We start from the raw sequence: 20,055 nt of genomic DNA, 5'->3' as shown, positions 1-20,055 counted from the left end.
CCAAAATGGCAGAAGAGCCAGACTCGCGGTGTTGGTCGTAGAAACGATGTGGAAATGGCCCTCTCAGCCTGGAAGCAGGCGTGTCACGAGATCAGCTAGGAGAAAAGGCTGAAGGGGAAGTAGTCGCACTTGTCATCATCAGTGGGATTTGAACTGCTTGGATATTGGTTAGTTGTTGAGCTATAGCCGCCCCCCTTCTGCGAGACGTTTGCTTTGAATCTATACATGACCCAGTTGCTCTCTCCGATCATCGACGAGACGACCCCATTCCAGCAGCAAGCGGAACATATATACCTGCATGTCTTCGGGTCGCAGCACCTTATTCGCCCACTCCCGGCCATCGAGCGCGATCTGCTCCCCAAGCTCGCCACCTTTGTTGCCGCTAAAGAAATCCAGTGCCCTCCACAGGCCGTTGCCAAGTCGGACATCCAAGGGGATGTAGTGCTGCCAGGCATGGACTCGATGGTCGAACCAGGTGCGGAAGAGCCCGGCACGATATACTAGGCTGTAGCTCTGTAGGAAGGGTATGAAACGGCCGCTGAAGCCGGCGCCATCTAGGTCGATCAAGTGCCGGTACCTCCAGTTTTCAGAGAAAGGGACCGAGGCCGGAGGCCCACTCTGGCCCGGGTCAAGACCTTCGGTGACGCCGCCTCTGTATAATGTCTCCCGTTCCGAGGCACAGTCGCCTTCGTCGCACTTCGTGAATTTGCCAACAAACGTCACGTTGACCTCGACATCCGTCACGTCAAGCGCGGATTTCGACGCGGAGCGCCTCGGCCGATTCCTGTTGAATTCAAGTGCGGAATGGACAAATCGCGCACGAAGGAAGCCCTGCCAAGCTCCATCTGCGGCGAAGCCATCCGAAGCGCCACCTCGCCAAAAGAGACCGTTCCGTTTCTCCGACCAGGGTATGGCGAGGCTGTCGTCGTATGTGGATTTCTGAACAAAGTTCCAAGGCGAAGGCACCAGGATGTCAGCGAAGCCGCCGACACGACCCTGGCTAAAAACGGGGAATAGCGTCGTTGTCGAGACCATCGGGGCTGGAGATGACAGAAAACCATCAAGATAAGCTAGGTCAACTTGGTGACAGAGATCTCCAGCCAGGGTCCAGTTCGATACATAGCTGCCACCCAAGCCGGCTGTCATGTGAGGCTCTGCGCATGAGATGCATGATGTCTTCCTATCCCACCAGCGGTGGTGCCGGGCCGGCGACACTGGGGGGCAGGCCGGAGATACGTGGCTATAGAAGATCTGACGTCGTATATGGTCCGAGAAATAAGGAGAGCGTTGCCCAGGGTCGACAGACTGGTCTCCCTTGTCCATAAATCGATCCGACCATGCCGGCGACGACGGTTGATCCGACGGGGTCCAGCCAGAGAGATGTTCAGGCTGCAATCGACGTAGTCTCTCTCTGGCTGCCTCTCCTTCCGAATGGAGGCGACTCATTTCTTCAAACGGCACAGCTACACGACACTCGTCGTTGAGATTGAAGGCGAGATCCATGTCTGGGAGCCACCGCGCAAACGGCCTGATCATGTCGGCGTTCGCGTTCATCATCCACGCATGGGTGCCGGGAGTATGCGGCGAGAGCTGAACCTCGCCACCCCGAATACGGAACCCCCCCATATTCAGCCGGGGGTGTTCAAGGAGGTGTGATGTACGTTCTCGAATGGTGGACGGCGGGAGCCCCCAAAAGGGTTTCAAGTCCAGATTTACCTGGTCGAAGTCATCTATGATGGTGGAGTTGTAAGACGTGGCGAACTCGAACCACTTGTCGAAATTCGGGGGTGGGGGTATTCCATGCCGGCGGCTGTATTGGCCGACAGCCTCTTCCAGGGTGGTGCTGTTGCCGGCCTGGGATTCCCATGCTTTGAATGCGTCACGAGCCGACGATACCAGTCCCTCAACGACGTGACCCTGGTGAGAAGCCGGGCCTGATGGTGATTTGACGACGACGTGGGCGGCGACGAGCAGAAGGCCGGCCAAGATCGCGAAGGCAAGTAGGATCTTCTGCATGACGGTCGCTCCAGCACGCTGCAACGGTCGGGCGTCCTTGTCGAATTTGATCAAAAGCACAATGCATATCAATGGGCCCAGCACGTACATCATTATATCGTCGTGCTCTGTTTCTAGAGGGACATTGAGGACCCTTGTCCAAAGTCGGACATGAAGAAGGATCCCGCTGACCGTCACAGCAACGGTCCAGGTGTCTAGGACTGATAGCATGTGGATCCCTGAGAGGAACGCTGTCGAGGCAAGAATGGAATCCATGAGCAAATCTCGGATGGCGACTGGGTCTAGCCTAAAGGCCCAGTCGAGGTTCGCCGGGTCATGCAACGAGAAGGTGGACAAAGCCATCAATGAGGCCGCCGACGCGAGGGATACCGCAGCGATCGAGCGTGTGGCGGTATCCCTGGTGTCTTGGTCTTGCTTGATGTGGGCAATTCGGTGCAGGATAAAGGCGTCCAGAACCACAATGACAAGTTGGGCAGCGGGAACAAGACGCCCCCATCTCCAACCGGAAGGGCAGATGGCCCCAGTTGGCAGGGAAGCCATCTCGAACGTCGCTGTTGCCGCCCACGCCCAGGCGACGGCGAAGGATATGTATCGGAGAAGGGAAGGTAACGACCGGCCGAGCTTGGCCGGGTCAGAAACATGATCAAATCTGCCACGCCGGATATCTTGTGCCCCTCGGTCAATTATGTCGCCCACAACAACCACGACGAGTGGTAAAAGAGCCGAAACGCCGTCCCACGAGCATTGTATGGTGCGAATCACACGCCATGTTATGAGGACGCGAGTGACTATGCCAATAACGAGGATCGCTAGGGGGGTGGAGTGCCGGAGGAGTCGCAAAAGTAGCTTTGGCACGCGGTTGAGGATCCGGTCGAGTCGGGGAGAGTAGGTTCGTAGAGGCTCCGAGGCGAGAGGGACATAGGAAGCCTGGCCGTGACCATTGTATCGAGCATACGCAAGCAAGGCGACACCGTTGATGAGCAGACTCAGGAATCCGAAGTGTATTGGTCTTTCTGTGAGGTTGTAGTTCGTGTTAGCAAGTTCAGGCAACAAATAAAAGGGGATAGAACAAACCAAACGCTGCGCTAATGTGGTAGCGTGCATGTATTGCGACGGTACTACAAAGGAAGACGCTTTTCAGGAGCGTGGAGTTAGCTGTGCCCAGCAGAGAGCAACATGATGAAGTACCCACCACAGTATCAATATGTCCAGGCGTTGGCGAGGACGCATTGCGACGACGGACAGGATGGATCCCAGTTTCGCAAGAACAGGGGAAAGCACCCAGTTCGAGTGCTCAGTTTTATCCAAGCTAGAAGGTATCCCGCCGCATATTCGGACGTTAGGTCGCGGGAGCGCGTTCTGTCAGCTCGGCGAAAACGTAAGCCCCCCTTCCATGAGGCTGCAGCGCGGTTTGCGACTAGAGTGGTCAGGATGGCGCGACATGGGTTGTGGCTACCTAGGTACATGCCAAGGCTCCTCTCCTTCCAGTGGTGCCCAATCCAGTGGTGCCAATCAATGCCTCAGCTTACGTAATACCCAGCCTTAGGTACACCCACCCACTGTAGGTACGTACCTAGGTATTGTACCTACTTATCCAAGGAAGGGCGAGATCTCAAGCACTTTGCGAATGACCGAAAATAGAAGAGCCAGTTGCACACGATGGTAAGCCAAGGGTGTGAGGAAGCAATGTTCGGAGACGACGATGGACCGACATGGGTCATCTAGGTACCTAGAGAGAGACATGGATTTGTGGCCGAAGGAACCAAGCCGACGTCCCACGTGACGGCAGCCAGCGCTGCTCTCCACGTATGTGCACCAGGCGTTCATTCCACGGCCAGACTAGGGCGCTCCATCAGGGCTTCGTTTAGGTCGGGCTATCGATTGTGCGGCTTCGTTGCCGTCGAAACCCGTGGCAGTCTATGGTACCTAGTGTACAGCTCTCCGGGTCTGTCTGCCTTTCACATCCACTGTTTGCACTTCCCATTGCCTCAATGCCTCTCACGCCTTCTCGGTGCCGCTCTTATTATATCATCGACGCGAAGCAGCAGCTTCTCTGGTCAGCGCCGGCCCACGTAAGCGGTGTCAGGGGAGGATGTCGACTTACTTCTGCAGCCTCACTGGCCGATGAGACAACGGCCTTCTTGAGCTTGTAGCTCTCAACCACACCAAGGTCGCGCATGTCGGCAATGCCTCCGTCCGGAGTCATCAAATCCAGCCCGTACGTAGTCATGCCGTCGTAAATGGCCTTGCGGAGACGTGCTACCAGCTCGCCCGAGTCAAGACCCGCGTTGTCGGCCAAAATCGTGGGGAGTTGACGCAACGCGACGGCAAAGGAAGCAACGGCCATCTGCCGTTTACCCTCGACCCGAGTTGCCGCACCCTCCACGGCCTTGGCCATGACCATCTCGGCGCAACCGCCGCCGAGGGTGGTCCGGGGTTCTATGACCGTCTGCGACAGGACGGCGAGCGCGTCGTGCAGGCTGCGCTCTGCCTCGTCCAGCAGCTGCTCGGTCGCTCCTCGAAGCACGATTGTGCAGGCCTTGCCCGCCGCAACTCCGGAAAAGCGGATCAAGGTATCCTCGCCGATGATCACCTCCTCGATCACATCGCAGTGGCCAAGCTTTACTTGGTCTGGATGGTCGAATGTCGACGCAATCTCGCCTCCGGTGACAAGCGCCAGGCGCTCAATGCCGTCGAAGTCGGCGTGCTCGATGGACATGATGCCGGCGTCGGTGAACAGCTGTTCGGGCCAGTTGTATATCAACTGTCGGTTGATGAAGCAGTTGATGCCATGCGCCTTGATCTTGTCCACCTTGGCCTTCATCTTCTCCTTCTCTGCCTTCTCGAGCTCGGCCAGCTTGCTCGTGGAGCTAACCTTGACTCGAGCACCAAAGATCTTCACCTTGTCCGTGTCCATGGAGGTGTTGGCCAAAAGGATCCTGGCCTTCTCGAGGCGCTTGGGCTGGTTGACACCGATCTTCTTGTCCAGAATGAATCCCTCGTCCAGGTAGGACTCGTTGAGCCTGCCTCCGGCCTTCTTGATGATCTGGATGTGGCTGAGGTCGGACGATCCCTTTAGCCGCAGCACTGCCTCACATGCCAGCTTTGCGAAGTGGGCGCGGTCCTGGGCCAACACCTTGGAGCTGAGCGTCGTTCTCGCAATGGCGAGGAGGTCCTTCTTGAAAGCTTCGGGGTCATTGCTGCGATCCACGGCAGACTGCTCCAACGCGCTCAGGGCAGCCTTGCTCGCTATCCGGTACCCTTCAATGATGGTCTGAGGGTGTATCTTCTTGTCGACCAGTTTCTCCGCCTCGCGGAGAAGCTCCGCCGCAAGGACAGCCACCGATGTTGTGCCATCCCCAACTTCGTCGTCTTGAACCTTGGAAATGTTCACAAGGACTTTCGCCGCAGCATTGTCCAAGGCGATAGACTTGAGGATCGTTGCACCATCGTTGGTTACCATTATCTCGCCGGTTGACCTGGAGGCATCAAGTCGCCGTCAGTTTAAGCCGGAGAACGGGAGGGGGGAGAGCGGAGAGCGGAGAGCGGAGAGCGGAGACGAACGCAGATTGCAGAATCTTATCCATTCCCTTCGGTCCCAGAGTGCTCTTGACCAAATCCCCAACGGCGATGGCACCGACGAACGCGGTCAGCCGGGCATTTTCGCCCTTTTCCTGTGTTGTGCCTTCCTCGAAGATCTGGGTTGGACTGAAGGACGACTGCAAAGCGGGGGGTTGTCAGTAGAGCCATACGATAGGATGCAGCTAGGTGCTGTACTCACCATGATTACCGCAGGTTCGAGATCACCAAGTTTGAAGGTCAAGGCGTTGCTGTTCGTGGGGGAGCTGTCGCGCTTGCTTGCCTTTGGGAAAAAACACAAACCGAAGCTGCACGATTTATCTGCTGACAAAGATAGCACAAAGTACCAACTAATTACGTACCTCTCCTATTAGGTAAGGTAGAGAGAGACCGGGAGCTTAGGTAGGTATTTTGCTGCCCCTCCAGACCGCCTTTTTAATGGCACCCAAGCTGGTACCTAGTCCCACAGAAACACAACCTGGAATCTTGTGATTTTTCAGAGAGAGAAAAAAAGAAAGGAACATAGTGGTGGAAGGGAGAACAGGTGGCGGGACCATAGAAATAATAAAAACCAAGAAAAATACAAAAAAGGAAGAAAAAAGAGGACTGGGCGTTGATCGAAAACGCGACCTAGAGATTTTGGCACATCTAGCTGCAATCTCTCGCTGAGTCGAGACGGTTAGTTTCGGAGGACTTGACCTTCGCGGGTTTCTGTTATTACTAACCTCTACCACTGAGCTACCGGTCCGACAGTGCTGATGTTTTGGCCTTAACTAAATCTACCTTTCTTCCATCTAATGCGGTCACTGACGTCCGGATGCCACCATGTCGCCTTTTGACTGGACAGCTGCGCCACATGGACCTGATAGACGCCGCGCCCTGGGAGCGGAACGGGAAAACAGAGGTGCCGTCCCACACAACGGACGGGATCGGGCTGATCGAGAATCCAGCCCTGGAAGCTTTGCAAATTCCAACCTCTGGCACGCAGCTGTGGCACAACCTGACATTTTTAACCACGAACCCGCTGCGAGAAGGACTTGTAGGTTATTTCAACCATACTTCGTTTTAGGCCCGAGTTCCACCAAGGCAATAATTGGATCAATACCTCCCACCGCCCGATCGCAGAATTTTTTTTTTTTTTTGCGCCGCGCGGGGCATCGACATCAGAGCCCCACATCTCAAGCCACCGCCCACAGAACTCTACAGTCCTGCGAGCATTGCGATTCTTGAGCAGCAGCTAATTACTACCAAAAGTCGGAGGAAGTCATCGACTACTCAGGTTACCAGCCGTGCCCCAAGATGGCGCCATCATTCGACCACCTCCATGATGAGGACCTCGACGAGGACGAGTTCGATGAGGACGAGATCGACCTCTCGGACCTCCGCGAAAAATATGAAGTCCAGTTGGAACAGGGCTACGACACCTTCGTGGTCATCGACGGCCTACCCGAGGTTAACGAGGAACAGAAGCCGAAGTTGGTCAAGTTCCTGTTGAAAAAGCTCAACCAGGTCGGCAAGACAAGGGAGGATCTGGTCTTCATGCCCATGGGAGAAGATGGCAAGTCGCTCAGGTTAGTAGGCGTCCCCCAAGAGGGAGAGTCCCCAGCGCGTGTTTTGGAAAACTGGGTGGCTAACGCTGTTCTACTAGGTTCGCCTTCGTCGAGTACTCTTCTCCGGGAGAGGCTGCGGCCGCCGTGCGGCAGCTCGACATGGTTCCCCTCGACAAGAAACACATTCTTCGCGTCAACAAGTTAACCGACGTTGAACGGTACGGCCGGGAAGGCAGAATTGACGACGAGTACACCCCACCCAAGATCGAGGAGTTCGCCGAGAAGGAGCACTTGCGGTCGTTCTTGGCAGATCCCAGCGGCCGGGGAAGGGACCAGTTTGTCATGTACAGAGGGGAATCTGTTTCCATTTGTTGGAACAATGAGAAGGAGCCTCCCGAGACCATTGTGGACCGACAGCACTGGACGGAGACGTTTGTGCAGTGGTCGCCTCTCGGCACATACCTTACCTCGGTGCACGCCCAAGGTGTCCAGCTCTGGGGCGGCCCGTCGTGGACTAGGCAGAGGAGATTCGCACACCCTTTCGTCAACCTTGTCGCCTTCTCCCCCAACGAGAATTACCTGGTGACGTGGTCAAATCGGCCCATCTCCATCCCAGACGAGGGTCACCCTTCCCTGTCTGTGGACGATGACGGCAAGAACTATGTTATCTGGGATATTCAGACCTCCAAGCCGCTCCGGTCTTTTGCACAGCTCGACGTGCCCGGTGCAGTGGATGAACATGGTAACCGGAAACCGCCGCCAAAGTTCCCTTGGCCCGCCTTCAAGTGGTCTGCCGACGACAAGTACGTCGCCAGGCTGACCCAGGGCTCCTCAATCTCGGTCTACGAGCTCCCGCACATGGGTCTCCTGGACAAGACGAGCATCAAGATCGAGGGCGTCATGGATTTCGAGTGGGCACCGGCAACGCCGCACCGCGACGGCATCAAGACCTACGAGCAGCTGTTGTGTTTCTGGACCCCCGAGATCGGCAGCAATCCGGCCAAGGTTGGCTTGATGAGCATTCCTTCCAAGGAGATTGTCCGGACCCTCAACTTGTTCAGCGTCAGCGATGCCAAACTCCACTGGCAGTCCGAGGCCGCCTACCTCTGTGTCAAGGTGGACCGGCATTCCAAGTCCAAGAAGTCGCAGGCAACCACGCTGGAGATCTTCCGGATCAAGGAGAAGGGCGTCCCCGTCGAGGTTGTCGACACCATCAAGGACACGGTCATCAACTTCGCCTGGGAGCCCAAGGGAGACCGGTTCGTCATCATTACGACCACCGAGCCGGTGGGCGTCACAGCTGTCCCGCCGAAGACGTCGGTTGCCTTCTTCTGCCCCGAGAAGGCCAAGGGCTCGGCTGTTGGCAACTTCAAGCATTTGCGCACCCTGGACAAGAAGAACAGCAACGCCATCTACTGGTCGCCCCGCGGCCGCTTTGTTGTCGTCGCCACCATCCACAACCAGCAGAGTTCGGATCTCGACTTCTTCGACTTGGACTTTGAGGGTGAGAAGCCCGAGTCCGACAAGGACCTCACGGCCAACCTGCAGCTGATGAACACGGCCGAGCACTACGGTGTCACCGACGTCGAGTGGGATCCTTCTGGCCGCTTCGTCGCCACCTGGGCCTCTTCGTGGAAGCATGCGGTGAGTATTCCCAAACCTTGAGCAGAACCCCGCTTTTTCTCCGTTGCTTGTTTCTAACATCAGTGCACCCCGCAGATGGAAAACGGCTATCATCTTTACGACTTCAAGGGCGAGCAGCTAAGGGAGGAACCGTTGGAAAAGTTCAAGCAATGGCAATGGCGACCGCGCCCCCCGACACTGCTCACCAAGGACGAGCAGAAGACGATCCGTAAGAACCTCCGGGAGTACTCTCGCGTGTTCGAGCAAGAAGATACGGAGCGCATCAGTAGCGCCGATGTCGCCGTTGTCGAGCACCGCCGCCGCCTTCTCGAGGAATGGCACGCCTGGCGTGCGTCGGTCGAGGAGGAAATTGCCGAGGAACGTGCTGCGATGGGTCTCCCGGATGATCCCGTGGCAGAATTGCTCAAGGCGAAAACGGCCGAGTTGGCGCCGGATGGCGAGGAAAAGGTCATCGAGGAGATCGTGGAGGAGGTGCTGGAGGAGTCGGAGGAGATTGTCAGATAGCCACCTCGAACCTGCTTCTAAAGGCTATCACTCCGGTCTGCGTATCTTAAAAGGCAAGGTACCAAAGACCACTGGTTGGACGGGAAGGGATGGATGGTCATTTGTACTCGCATTCAAGTTTGCTTTCCGCCACTCAAGATAAGATGCTATTCGAGGGCTTTACATCAACACCGCCTATCTGTGCGTAATACTTCTGTCCCCGCCCCCACATATTCCACTTGCTCGTCGCCAGGACCCAAGTTCCTCGGATAATACGAGACGCCATTGCAGCCGTTGCCCCGGCAATAAGGGGGGCCCACTCCGCATGTCAACAAAATACCTAATCCCAATGGAACAAGAGTGCCGGATCTGAAGATTCAGGGGACTTGTTGAGATTTGGAATCCTCCACTTCCTGACAACAATCCCGTCGTCGAGAAAGCTGGCTGGCTGCTGTGGCCCCAAGGGCAATTGCCCCTGACTCAACCCAGTTCAGTATTTTACGCGCAATTTCCACCTCAGCAGGGGTGGTAACTAACTTGCTGGGTCTGGCAAGCTCCCCTCACAGTAGTGCAACTCGTTGCAAAATCGTGCCCAATTCAACTCGGAGCCTGGTCCCTTTGCCACTGAGCACTCAAGAAAGAAAGAAACAAGCAATCGAATGGGAAATTTACCCCGAGAACGAGGTCTATCATCTATCATCTATCACACCGCACTGGGGATCATATGTGTAGACAAGTCATCCACGGTGGAAGAAATCATGACAGCTAGATGTGAGTCATCAACGATGACAACGCCTCTTCCTTCCCTGCACCATGGCCCGGGCATCTAGGGATCATCGAATAGGGCTAATTTCACCCCCATGCCCTTCCACCTTCTGGTGTACCTCAATCCGACAGGTCGAGGAGACCGCAACATTATATAATTCACATCCGAGGGGTTCGAAGGAGCAGAGTTGCCAGCAGACGACGCTCCCATTTCCTCTCAGATGTCCTTCTAACGGTGTGGCGGATGCGAAAAGAAGTTGAACAGACGTGCCTCTCCCGGCCCCCACCCACGCTGCTTGTTCCCGGGGAGGGCCATCCGCTTCCCATAGCTTACGACTTGTGCATACCGGCACCTACCTACACTAGTGTACCGGGGGTCAGACCGCCGGGGCAGCATGGGCTGAACAAGGGTCGGTTGCCGGGCCACTGGGCTGAAGAGGAGCTAGTTGATTTAAATAGCTCGGAAGAGCCTCCCCGTGTGGGAGTCCTCGTCTCTCCCCGAGAGTCTCTCAGCCGGAGGACGGAGTAGTGACCGGGACACCGTCTCCATTCTCCGTCTCCGCCAAAATCATGGCAAAGCACAAAATCAAGGGTGCTAGCAGCAGCACAGCCTCTGGCCAGGCTGAGCCATCAGAGACGCCGCACCGGTCAGGTAGTTCCCGTCCCACCACCCAGTTCAGGCCCATCAATGCCAAAATCCCACATTCATCTCCAACGCATCACTCGAAGCCAAAGGTGGGTCGCTGCCCTGTCGCGTAGGTAACTACCTACCATGACTGACACTGTTGGAAGGGGCCAGCTCAACCGGGGCATAAAGGATTCTCCATCTCACCACCGACCTTCTACGGAAATAGAACAAATCCGCACCATCCTGCGCAAAATCAGGGCCAGAGCCAGAGTCTCAACCACCACGGTCGCTTGGCAGACAGTTCGACCAATGGGGGGGACAAACCTGCCGGAGGAGCGGGGCCCACGGGCGAAGGTGCAGAGATGCGAAGTGGTATGCCCAACAACCCGGTCCCAGGTGCTCATGGACCGTCTCAACCCGGTGGACCAGGCTGGCGCCCGAATTTGGAAGGCATCCCGGAAGTGATCTATCGGCCAGGCCAAATACAACTCCGCCTGTCACCGGCCAAATCGCCCAAGCGAGAGCCAGCCACGGCAGAGGATGATCAACATGTACGGAGCGCTGCGGATGCCAACCCGTACAATGGTCAAAGCCAGTCAGGCGCAGCTTCCCAGCCAGAGGGAATGATGACGACCCCGCAAGTAATCACAAATTACGCAGCCATGACCAACCAACAGAAGGTGGCGATGTTGCGAATGTTGATCAGTCACGGTGCCGACTACCTAGCCTGTCCGCAGGGGGACTCCAGCAGAGAGACAGCGTTTTGGGTGATGAGTGCGGACCAGATTCGTGAGAAACATGGGCTGGACTTCAAAACCCGAAGCATCTTGAGGGCCGGCGTCAAGGCGATTTGCAGGTCGAGGCTGAAGCAGAAGGCGACCGGGAATCTCCAACCGGGATTTGACGAGCTGAGCCGGGCCATCGACGAGTGGAATGATATCTTCACCAGGCGAGAACAAGAGCATGCAGCTCAGCAAGAATCTGCCGTTCTCTCGTTGCGATGGTCTGCGATCCCCCACGATATTAAAGCCCTGTCTCACAAAACCCTTGAGATGTGCTGGGAAACTCTTCAGAGCGTCGATGCGAGTGCCGATGAGCTGAAGACAGCAAACATTCGGGTGGCCGTACTGTTATGCCCAGACGCGCCCCAATTCAATCAGAGGTACGGCGAGAAGGCCTCTGGACATATGGAGCTTCGGCGCAGGGCATTGGCTTGCAATGCCGTTGTGAGGGGGATTGCAATCGGTACCGCGAGTGGCGATGCACATGGAGTTAGCAGAGACGCATCCTCCCAGGTTAGGACTCCGGGACCCATGAGGGCGGTCGATGCCGTACCATCACCAGCAAGTTCTAAAATGTTCCTTACCCCGTTCTATTCTCGCGAGTTTGCGGAAGAGTCACCTCAATCCTCACCTCCCTCGAGAAAGCGAAAGCGGCAGGATGATGTTGGGCCCTCAGAACAACAAACGAAGGGAAAGGGAAGGGCTAGGAGGCAGCCCTCGGCAAAAGATGGAGAAAATGGTTCAGGAGATGGCTCTGGAGTGAAAGTAACTGGTGCAGAAGCATCGCAGCCTACACTGGCGGAGCAGGCCGCTGTTGAAGGTTCGGATGTTGGGCTATATCCAAAGAAGAAGCGGCCCCGCCGTCGACGGCGCGAGGTTGATATGAGCAACTTGCTGGACCCTCTTTCCTCGAGTCCCTGTCCGACGATGGAAGGAACACCTCCGAACATCACAACGCCTATGCCGAAGGCAAATGGCAAAAGGATCTCATCTCAGAAGAGAGCCCACGGATTCTTCGACTCAGATGAGGGAACCCCAGCAAAGTCGAGTCAGACGCTTTTGGACAGTCCAGCCGCCGAGAAGCCAAAATCTTCGAGCAAAAAGGGCTCGGCCCGGAGGAAGACAAGGGCGAGGGCATGGCGCGAAGCCGTGTCGGGTGCCGTCAACAGCCATTCCGGTGTCTCACCGACGCTAGGGGAAAACCAAGCGGACGCCTTGCTCTCGTCGCCACCAACAGGCCCGTCAAGGATGAGAGCCCCGACCTTGCCCCACAGCCCGCCGACGTCGCCTTCGTCACGGCCGATCTCCGAACCGAACGAGTCGCCCGACCCCAGGCGCAGGAGAGCACAGACGGACTACGAAAGCGAAGACATGTCCTCAATCGTCCAGCGGCACAGCAGGGAATCGAAGGAGGAATGCAAGCAGCTCAGAAAGAAATATCGGGCGATCCAGCAAGAGAACGAGATGTTCAAGGAACGGCTGAGTCAGCTGGAGGCGATAGTGATGGAGAAAAAATGATCGATACAGTAGTACGGGGTGATGCAGAGAAACATAGGGTACGGTGATCCCCATGTACTGTCGAGTTGGTTTCTAGATTGTGTTGTATTACATGTCTCAGTTCAGGGACACAGATACCTGGTATTCCCCTTTGTCAAATATAAAGATAGTGTTTAGCCTCATCGACTGAACTTGAGAGTTCGATTTCTCCATTCTCGTCGGGCCAACTGGGGCTCAGTATTGCAGTGCAGTAATTGTGATGGCCAACTCCCCTGACGAGGACAAGAATACTCTGGGATGCAGCAAACAAACACAAGAATGGCGAAGGATGCAAAGTGGACTAGAAAACAGACGGCGTGGAAGCTCGAGGGCCGGGCTCGGAGCTTGGGCGGGACTCGGCGAGCCGAAGCCCGTACGTAACGGCCCCCGAGTCTCCGTCATGGAATCGGGTGCCGACTTCTACAAGGCGGACAATGTGTCCGTGGTGAATGGCGATGTTCGTCGGATTCTTTGCAACGCAGCTAGCATACCTACCTACCCAGGTCTTCCCTGCCAAGACCAAAACTTGGGGTCTGATTAAGGTTTCGGATAGATGCGGCGGCAGGCACCAATCGTCGAGGCTCTAACATCCAATGGAACCCTGCTTGGAGGGGGGAATCCGTGGGGTACTTGAAATTTTTCGTGGAAAGTCGGGCAGTAGGGCAAAGGGGTAGGAAAAGGACATGCCGACTTGGGGCAATGATCAGCGATTCAGCTCGGAACGATGCATGCGAGCGAGAAGATCTTCGATTGTTGTGGGAATGATTGGACACAGTAAACTACACGAAGGTGGAGGTACCTCTCAAGCCATCCCATCTCCACTGTCACGGGCTAATGGAAAATGGAAAAGAGTCGGTACCTCCGTACCAGCAAGGAGTAGGTAGCCTGCCGTTCTCCGCTCTCCGGGGTTGAGGGCCCCCCACTTTCTCCTTCCATTTTCCTTCTTCCTCCCTGCACAGGCCAAAAGTCGCACAGAATGTGGATCTGCCTGCATTTTCCAAGATTCCTGCGGACCCTCAACAAAAATGGGTGGGTAGTCCCAACAGAAACTGAATGGATCGACCGCATAGCGAGTGGCCATCAATCAACCCACTGGTAAATCCGTAAGATCATATCCCGTTGCATTCCATACTTACCACCACGCCACATGGGAAATCCTAAGGCCATATTCGTATACTTCTTTTGTCGGCGCATAATCAGCTCCTGTCTTGTATGTAGGTATCTCTTAAATGCATACTGTTCCTGAATATTATGTGGACTTGTGGAGTGGTTGGACCCCGCAGGTTTTTTTTTGTGGGCCGTCTGATCAGATAACGATAAGCAAGGCTGCGAGATTTGCCTCGCTGGCAAAAAAAAGAAAAACTGTCAGAGAAAAGAAAAGAGAATGAGACATCCCAACATGGGCAACGCGGGACAGCCCGTCAATGACTGGGGCACTGGAATGATTTGGTCGGAGACGCCTGCTCCAGATGCGTGGGGTCGTTTTCATCCCGCTTGGTCCTAACCAGAGTGAGAACCCAGTGTTCCATGCCGAGGGAAAAGAGCAGTTCGACATGTGCAATCCATTGAGCCACCGGACTCGTCAAGAAAGCGGTGAGAATCTAGGTACAAGCCATTTGTGCCCATCCCAACCCTAAATCGCCCGACCTTGCTAGGCAATTAGCTCCCTGGGTAGTTGGATCTAACTTCTCGGCAGCGGGGGGGGGCAATCGGGCAAAGCGAAGCTCCCCCTGGGCTCGAGGTTTTCCTCCGAAAATCTCTGATCCTTGGGTTGGGGCACCACGTGCTTCTTCTTCTTTTATTCTCTCGGCACTTTGTGTTTTCGTTGCTGTTGATAAGCTTGTGTTTGCTGCGCAACTAGGCATTTTCACAAGGAAGTGTTCCTCGACCCATGTGGTGCGACCGCATAACTGTGGAAAAAAGGTTAGGTAGACGGCGACCCGCAAGTACCGCAATTCCCCAACAAATCAGGAATCGACCCACGAAAAGGAGCAGGGGAGTCCCCAATTTGCAGGGTCCAAGCCTATTGAGAAAAATCGAGGCTGAGTTTGATTGCTCCCTTCAAGAGCGTCGACATTTCCTCCTCCTCCTCGTTGTTTGCCGCCCTCATCGTGTCCGTAGTCGACGCCCCTACGGTACGTGGCCCCCCCGCCCCCCCCGGAGACCTCAATTGGTTCCCCAATTCCCAAAACAAAGCTGACCTGTGCCTCTGAACCAGCCCTCTAGTCCCTGCTGCTCTCCTCGACCTACCTTCTCGACAAAGTGGCCCATCAAAGGTAGTCAATCGTCGGTCTTCGTCTCGAACCCACCCACCCAACATGGCTTCCGCGACCACATCCAGCCGTCCGGCTACTAAGAACCCGATGCTGAGGAGGACCATCACGTCGACCACCGACTCGGACGCCTCCTATCCCTCCACCGCCGATGTCTCGCCAACCGACTCCCCACAACGCTCTCCCTCGTCCACCTCGCTCTCCTCAATGTCGTCGGTCGATGACTGCAACAACAAGGCCAACTATGGCAAATTGATCGACACGTATGGCAACGAGTTCGAGGTCCCTGATTTCACCATCAAGGACATCCGCGATGCCATCCCCAAGCACTGCTTCGAGCGGTCGGGCTTCCGGGGACTCATGTATGTCTTCCGCGACATGCTCTACCTCCTCGTCACCTTCTATGTTTTCAACACGTACGTCACGCCCGAGAGGATCCCCTCCACTCCTGTTCGTGCTGTTCTCTGGGGTCTGTACACCGTCCTCCAGGGTCTCTTTGGCACGGGTCTGTGGGTCCTTGGCCACGAGTGCGGCCACGGCGCGTTCTCGACCTCGAAAACATTCAACAACCTCGTCGGCTGGATCATCCACTCGAGCTTGCTGGTGCCGTACTTCAGCTGGCAGATGAGTCACAGCAAGCACCACAAGGCGACGGGTAACATGGAGCGTGACATGGTCTTTGTGCCGCGGACTCGGGAACAACAAGCCTCTCGGCTCGGCCGCCTGGCCCACGAGATCTCCGAGCTGACCGAGGAGACCCCTGCGTACACTTTGATGATGTTGGTGGCTCAGCAGCTCTTTGGCTGGCCCAACTATATCTTCACCAACGTCACGGGCCACAACTTCCACGAGAGGCAGAGAGAGGGACGCGGAAAGGGCAAGTCCAACGGCTTGTTTGGAGGTGTCAACCACTTCAACCCCTCGAGCCCGCTGTACGAGCACAAGGACGCGAAGCTGGTGCTTTTGAGCGATCTGGGGCTAGCACTATCCATCTCGGCACTGGTGTATCTTGTCCGAACTTTCGGATGGGCCAATATGGCGGTGTGGTACTTCGTGCCGTATCTTTGGGTGAACCACTGGCTCGGTAAGTCCCGGCAGGATGGTCGACAATTTTCTCAAGCTTTCCCCCAAGTTTCCCCTGTGCCTCATCCCCTCCCATTCTTTTGCTTCCCAGGTGGTCATTTGCAAGGACGTGAACCAAGCTAACGAAACGACCGAAAACAGTGGCCATCACTTACCTCCAACACACCGACCCATCTCTCCCGCACTACACTGGAGAGGAGTGGAACTTTGTGCGTGGCGCCGCGGCGACCATTGACCGCGAGTTCGGCTTCGTTGGACGCCACCTTCTCCACGGCATCGTCGAGACCCATGTCCTGCACCACTACGTCAGCACGATCCCGTTCTACCACGCCGACGAGGCCAGCGAGGCGATCAAGCCCATCATGGGCAAGCACTACCGTGCCGACACCAAGGACGGGCCCCTGGGCTTCATCGCCGCCATGTACAAGAGCGCTCGGATGTGCCAGTGGGTCGAGCCGAGTGAGGGTGCTGTTGGCAAGGGCAAGGGGATTCTGTTCTTCCGAAACCGCAACGGACTCGGCACCAAGCCCATGGTCATGAAGAAATAAAAAGTGGGCGGTATCTCCCCGCAAGAGGGGAATAATAAGATACCTGGAGTTTGATGTTTTTTTTTCCCCTCGAGCGGAGGCTGACGGAAGGTGGTCGGTCCACTCCTGCAGGCTCCATGACTCGGAGAAACATTCTGTCGTTGGTCTTTAGACCCGGCGGTCATTCGTTTGTCTTCATCGTCGTCGTGTCGTCTCGCTGTGCCACGGCACCCACTCCGTTGTTCTCGCTTCGTTGCGGTCGTTGCGGTCAGGGGTTTAACGTGAGGGTTTCGAGTCTAAACAACAACAAAAGAGACAGGGAATGAACGAGTTCACGATATAGACTAGGTAGTCATAGATCTTCCGCTGCCATAGCTGCGTCTCTGGAAGGGCAGTTAATAGATTAGAAGCTGACGGCCTCGCTGATTTCCAAATTTGCAAGTTCGGTCCTTTTGTACATTCGATGATGTTACTGACGCCTGAACCTGTCGACAGAATGCGGGGAAGCCATCCGTACCTCCCTATTCCGGCAGATCCGACTGTCCCAACCAAGGAACCTTGCCCTTTCTGTGAGCGGCAAGCATTTTCCTCGTTGCCACCTGCCCCGCCATGCCATGCCAGGGTGCAGCCAATTCCAGTTCAGATGATTACTCTAGGATTCTAAAATCCAGCCACCCCCCATTCTCGATATCAAGCACTCCACCTGCTCGGGCCATAGTCTTGGGAATGGAATCGCGATTGCCCTGCAAGTCCCTTGGCCGTCGTTCCGGTGCCTCGCAAGTTCTGATCAGCCAGCACCATTTGCGGCCTCCCAGCACCAACCTTTGCCTCTCTTGCCAGAGCCAGAAGGGACAACCCCCACCTACCTCCTTGACCTCTGACGCTTAGCCTTCCGCCCCCTATCTTCTGGTACTAGACCTCTCTTCACTCTCTCCTTGTTGGCTTCACGGCTCTGCCTCTTGGCTTCTTCGCGAGCCATCGCGAGCCGGGATTCAATGTCGTCTTCGGTATCGGCCTCAACGCCGCCCTCATATCCACACTCTGCTTCAGGTTTCTTCCCCCGTCGCGTGCGCTTCGCCCCTGGTCCTGCCTTACCCCCCGGGACTCTAGACGCTTTTCCAGAGCCTGGTGCATGCCCATCGTCCGAGTTACTCTTGGGATGTCCCCGTCTCTTACCTCTAACCTCGATCGGCGTCAGGGGCATGCCTTTCCTCCTTCGCGCGGTGCTTGCCTCCTTTGCATGCCATTCCTCTTCGGCGGTACTTTGGCTCGAGGGGGAGTTATCGGCAGTCAAATCGAAGATATGAGCTCTTCTTCTGCTGCGAACGGTGGCCGTGCTGAGAGACCGATCCACCTTCGCCTTTCCCGCAGTAGACTGTCCCCCTTCTGGTACCCCTTCTGAGGTGGAATTCGGAAATGTCAAGCTTGGCAAGTCAGACGTGCTGAAATACCATGGATTCATGCTGGCCACACTCAATCCGGCCCACATAAAAGCAGTCATGTCTGTCGGCGGGTGTATGAAGCCGGCGGGTCTCGAATCCGGCGCGGGTGATGGTAAATGTCTGCTCGACGAGGACGTTTGGCAACCTGTCCCTGCATTCGCGTGTGCGCTTCTGGTTCCGGCTGACGGCGAGCTTGCCATAGTAGGCGAAGCCTTCTGAAGACGAGCACTCCTCGTGAGTATGACAAGGTCCTTGTGTCGGTGAGTTGACCCTTGATCCTTCTCCGACTGCGGCGCCGTCTGGGGTGTCGCCTTCCGAGTCTCCTCGCTAGTCCGAGCGAGTAGCTCCTCTCTCTCACCCTGGTCATCGCCTTCACCGTTTTGCGACTCGAGCCCTGGTGGTACGCCCACCCATAGATGGTCGCAGTAATCTGAGGACGGCGAGACCGGCAAGTAATCCTTGCAGAACCACACTTCCCCCTCTTCGTCCGCCTCAGAGCTGTGCAGCGAGGGGTCGACAGGCCCCCCCGGAGTGATCAGAGGTGGCTCAACATCGGGTCGAGAAACCGGAGGTGCCTTCATGACACAGATTGGCAAGAGACCCAAGGCTCCCCATACGGTGTCCTTTGCACACTCGAATTCGTCGCCGTTCTTGTCGAGGATCTTCCCAATTTGCCAGCATCTCCGCTTCCGCTTCCGGTTCCACGCCGTGCATAGAGCCTGAACAAGATATCTGACGGTGGTCGTCTGGCACAGCAGTACTCGGAACATAATGTCAGGAAGGTCGCCGTGTACCGGCCCCAGGCTGTCGTGGGCGTAGACATGCACCGGGATCCGCACCATCCTGGGCGGAGTGACGATATTGTAGGACATGATGTCAGTAGTTCAGAAGGGTTGTGCCCTGGAGAAATGCCTTAGTTAAAGACTCGGAGACGCAGTTCTCCGTCAAGTCGGGCACTGCTGAGTATAACGACGGGTTTCTCGAGAGACCGTGAAGAGCGGTGGAAGTGGTTTACTTGCCTGTGAGATACGGCCTGAGGTCAGGGTCAGGGGAGGGTGAAATGAACGAGGCAAGGTGAGCAAGGATCATGGCACCGGTGGAGATTGTGGGTGTCTGGGGTAGAGGCAAGGCATCTAGGTAGGCATGGACCTACCTAAGGTACCTAGGTACCTATCCTTGCATTAGGTATTTCTTTGTCGAAAGTCGGAAGCAAGAGCATGGACTGCGGGGAGCACACTAGATTGGATCCTTCCATGCTGAAGGAGTATCGAGATATATCAGCACTAATGATATTGCATATGTATGACTGACCTGTGTGCCTGCATCCCCGTCGGGGACGACCCTGCATGCTAGCTCCCGCACTTGCATCTCGCTAGCGGCCATCAGTTCTGCAGGGTAATGAAGTCAGGCGCGCTGTCACAATCCATCCCAACTCAAGAGGTCGTACACACCTGGCCACCTGAGGCCATGGCGTCGTCAAGAGGGAGCCTCAGAGGAGACAAACACTCCACACGACGTTCGACATCCAACCTTCCGTATCGACACCGTCAACGGGCGCAGTATACACAAGGATGGCCAATCTATATCTAGACGGATATCGAGGTCGAGTTGCCTGATATCTATTCTTGTCCGGGGGGGGGGGGGGGGGGGGGGGGGGGGGGGGGGGGGGGGGGGGGGGGGGGGGGGGGGGGGGGGGGGGGGGGGGGGGGGGCGGGGGGGGGGCGGGGGGGGGGGGGGGGGGGGCGGT

The 20,055-nt window shown here is 56.2% G+C and overlaps 5 protein-coding genes across 5 annotated transcripts; 3 read left to right on the top strand and 2 right to left on the bottom strand.

The window, feature by feature from the left end:
* Positions 1-219: 219 nt before the first annotated feature.
* On the bottom strand, positions 220-5,800 carry QBC33DRAFT_556671 (putative T-complex protein 1 subunit beta; the record flags this gene model as incomplete). The annotated part of the gene is made up of 4 exons (XM_060429739.1): positions 220-3,029; positions 4,135-5,495; positions 5,581-5,735; positions 5,798-5,800. 4 exons carry the CDS (start codon positions 5,798-5,800, stop codon positions 220-222), a joined length of 4,329 nt encoding a protein of 1,442 aa, XP_060286462.1.
* A 684-nt stretch (positions 5,801-6,484) lies between these two features.
* Positions 6,485-9,462, top strand: QBC33DRAFT_487353 (eukaryotic translation initiation factor 3 subunit B). The gene is made up of 3 exons (XM_060425426.1): positions 6,485-7,166; positions 7,244-8,789; positions 8,865-9,462. Exons 1-3 carry the CDS (start codon positions 6,895-6,897, stop codon positions 9,291-9,293), a joined length of 2,247 nt encoding a protein of 748 aa, XP_060286461.1. The 5' UTR covers positions 6,485-6,894; the 3' UTR covers positions 9,294-9,462.
* Positions 9,463-10,453: 991 nt separating this feature from the next.
* On the top strand, positions 10,454-13,084 carry QBC33DRAFT_316159 (uncharacterized protein). The gene is made up of 2 exons (XM_060423538.1): positions 10,454-10,772; positions 10,830-13,084. Exons 1-2 carry the CDS (start codon positions 10,608-10,610, stop codon positions 12,963-12,965), a joined length of 2,301 nt encoding a protein of 766 aa, XP_060286460.1. The 5' UTR covers positions 10,454-10,607; the 3' UTR covers positions 12,966-13,084.
* A 2,025-nt stretch (positions 13,085-15,109) lies between these two features.
* Positions 15,110-17,292, top strand: QBC33DRAFT_530533 (oleate hydroxylase fah12). Its single transcript, XM_060427239.1, has 2 exons — positions 15,110-16,339; positions 16,480-17,292. Exons 1-2 carry the CDS (start codon positions 15,302-15,304, stop codon positions 16,885-16,887), a joined length of 1,446 nt encoding a protein of 481 aa, XP_060286459.1. The 5' UTR covers positions 15,110-15,301; the 3' UTR covers positions 16,888-17,292.
* Positions 17,293-17,456: 164 nt separating this feature from the next.
* QBC33DRAFT_530529 (uncharacterized protein) lies at positions 17,457-19,591 on the bottom strand. Its single transcript, XM_060427238.1, has one exon. The coding sequence runs from the start codon at positions 19,178-19,180 to the stop codon at positions 17,729-17,731; it is 1,452 nt and encodes a 483-aa protein (XP_060286458.1). The 5' UTR covers positions 19,181-19,591; the 3' UTR covers positions 17,457-17,728.
* Between the last annotated feature and the right edge of the window lie 464 nt (positions 19,592-20,055).

This window comes from Phialemonium atrogriseum (assembly GCF_030411735.1).
Source record: "Phialemonium atrogriseum strain 8032-3 unplaced genomic scaffold QBC33scaffold_5, whole genome shotgun sequence".
NCBI classification, from domain to species: Eukaryota; Fungi; Ascomycota; class Sordariomycetes; order Cephalothecales; family Cephalothecaceae; genus Phialemonium; species Phialemonium atrogriseum.
The sequence above is the reverse complement of the archived record's forward strand: the minus strand, read 5'-3'. Positions and strand labels throughout refer to the sequence as shown.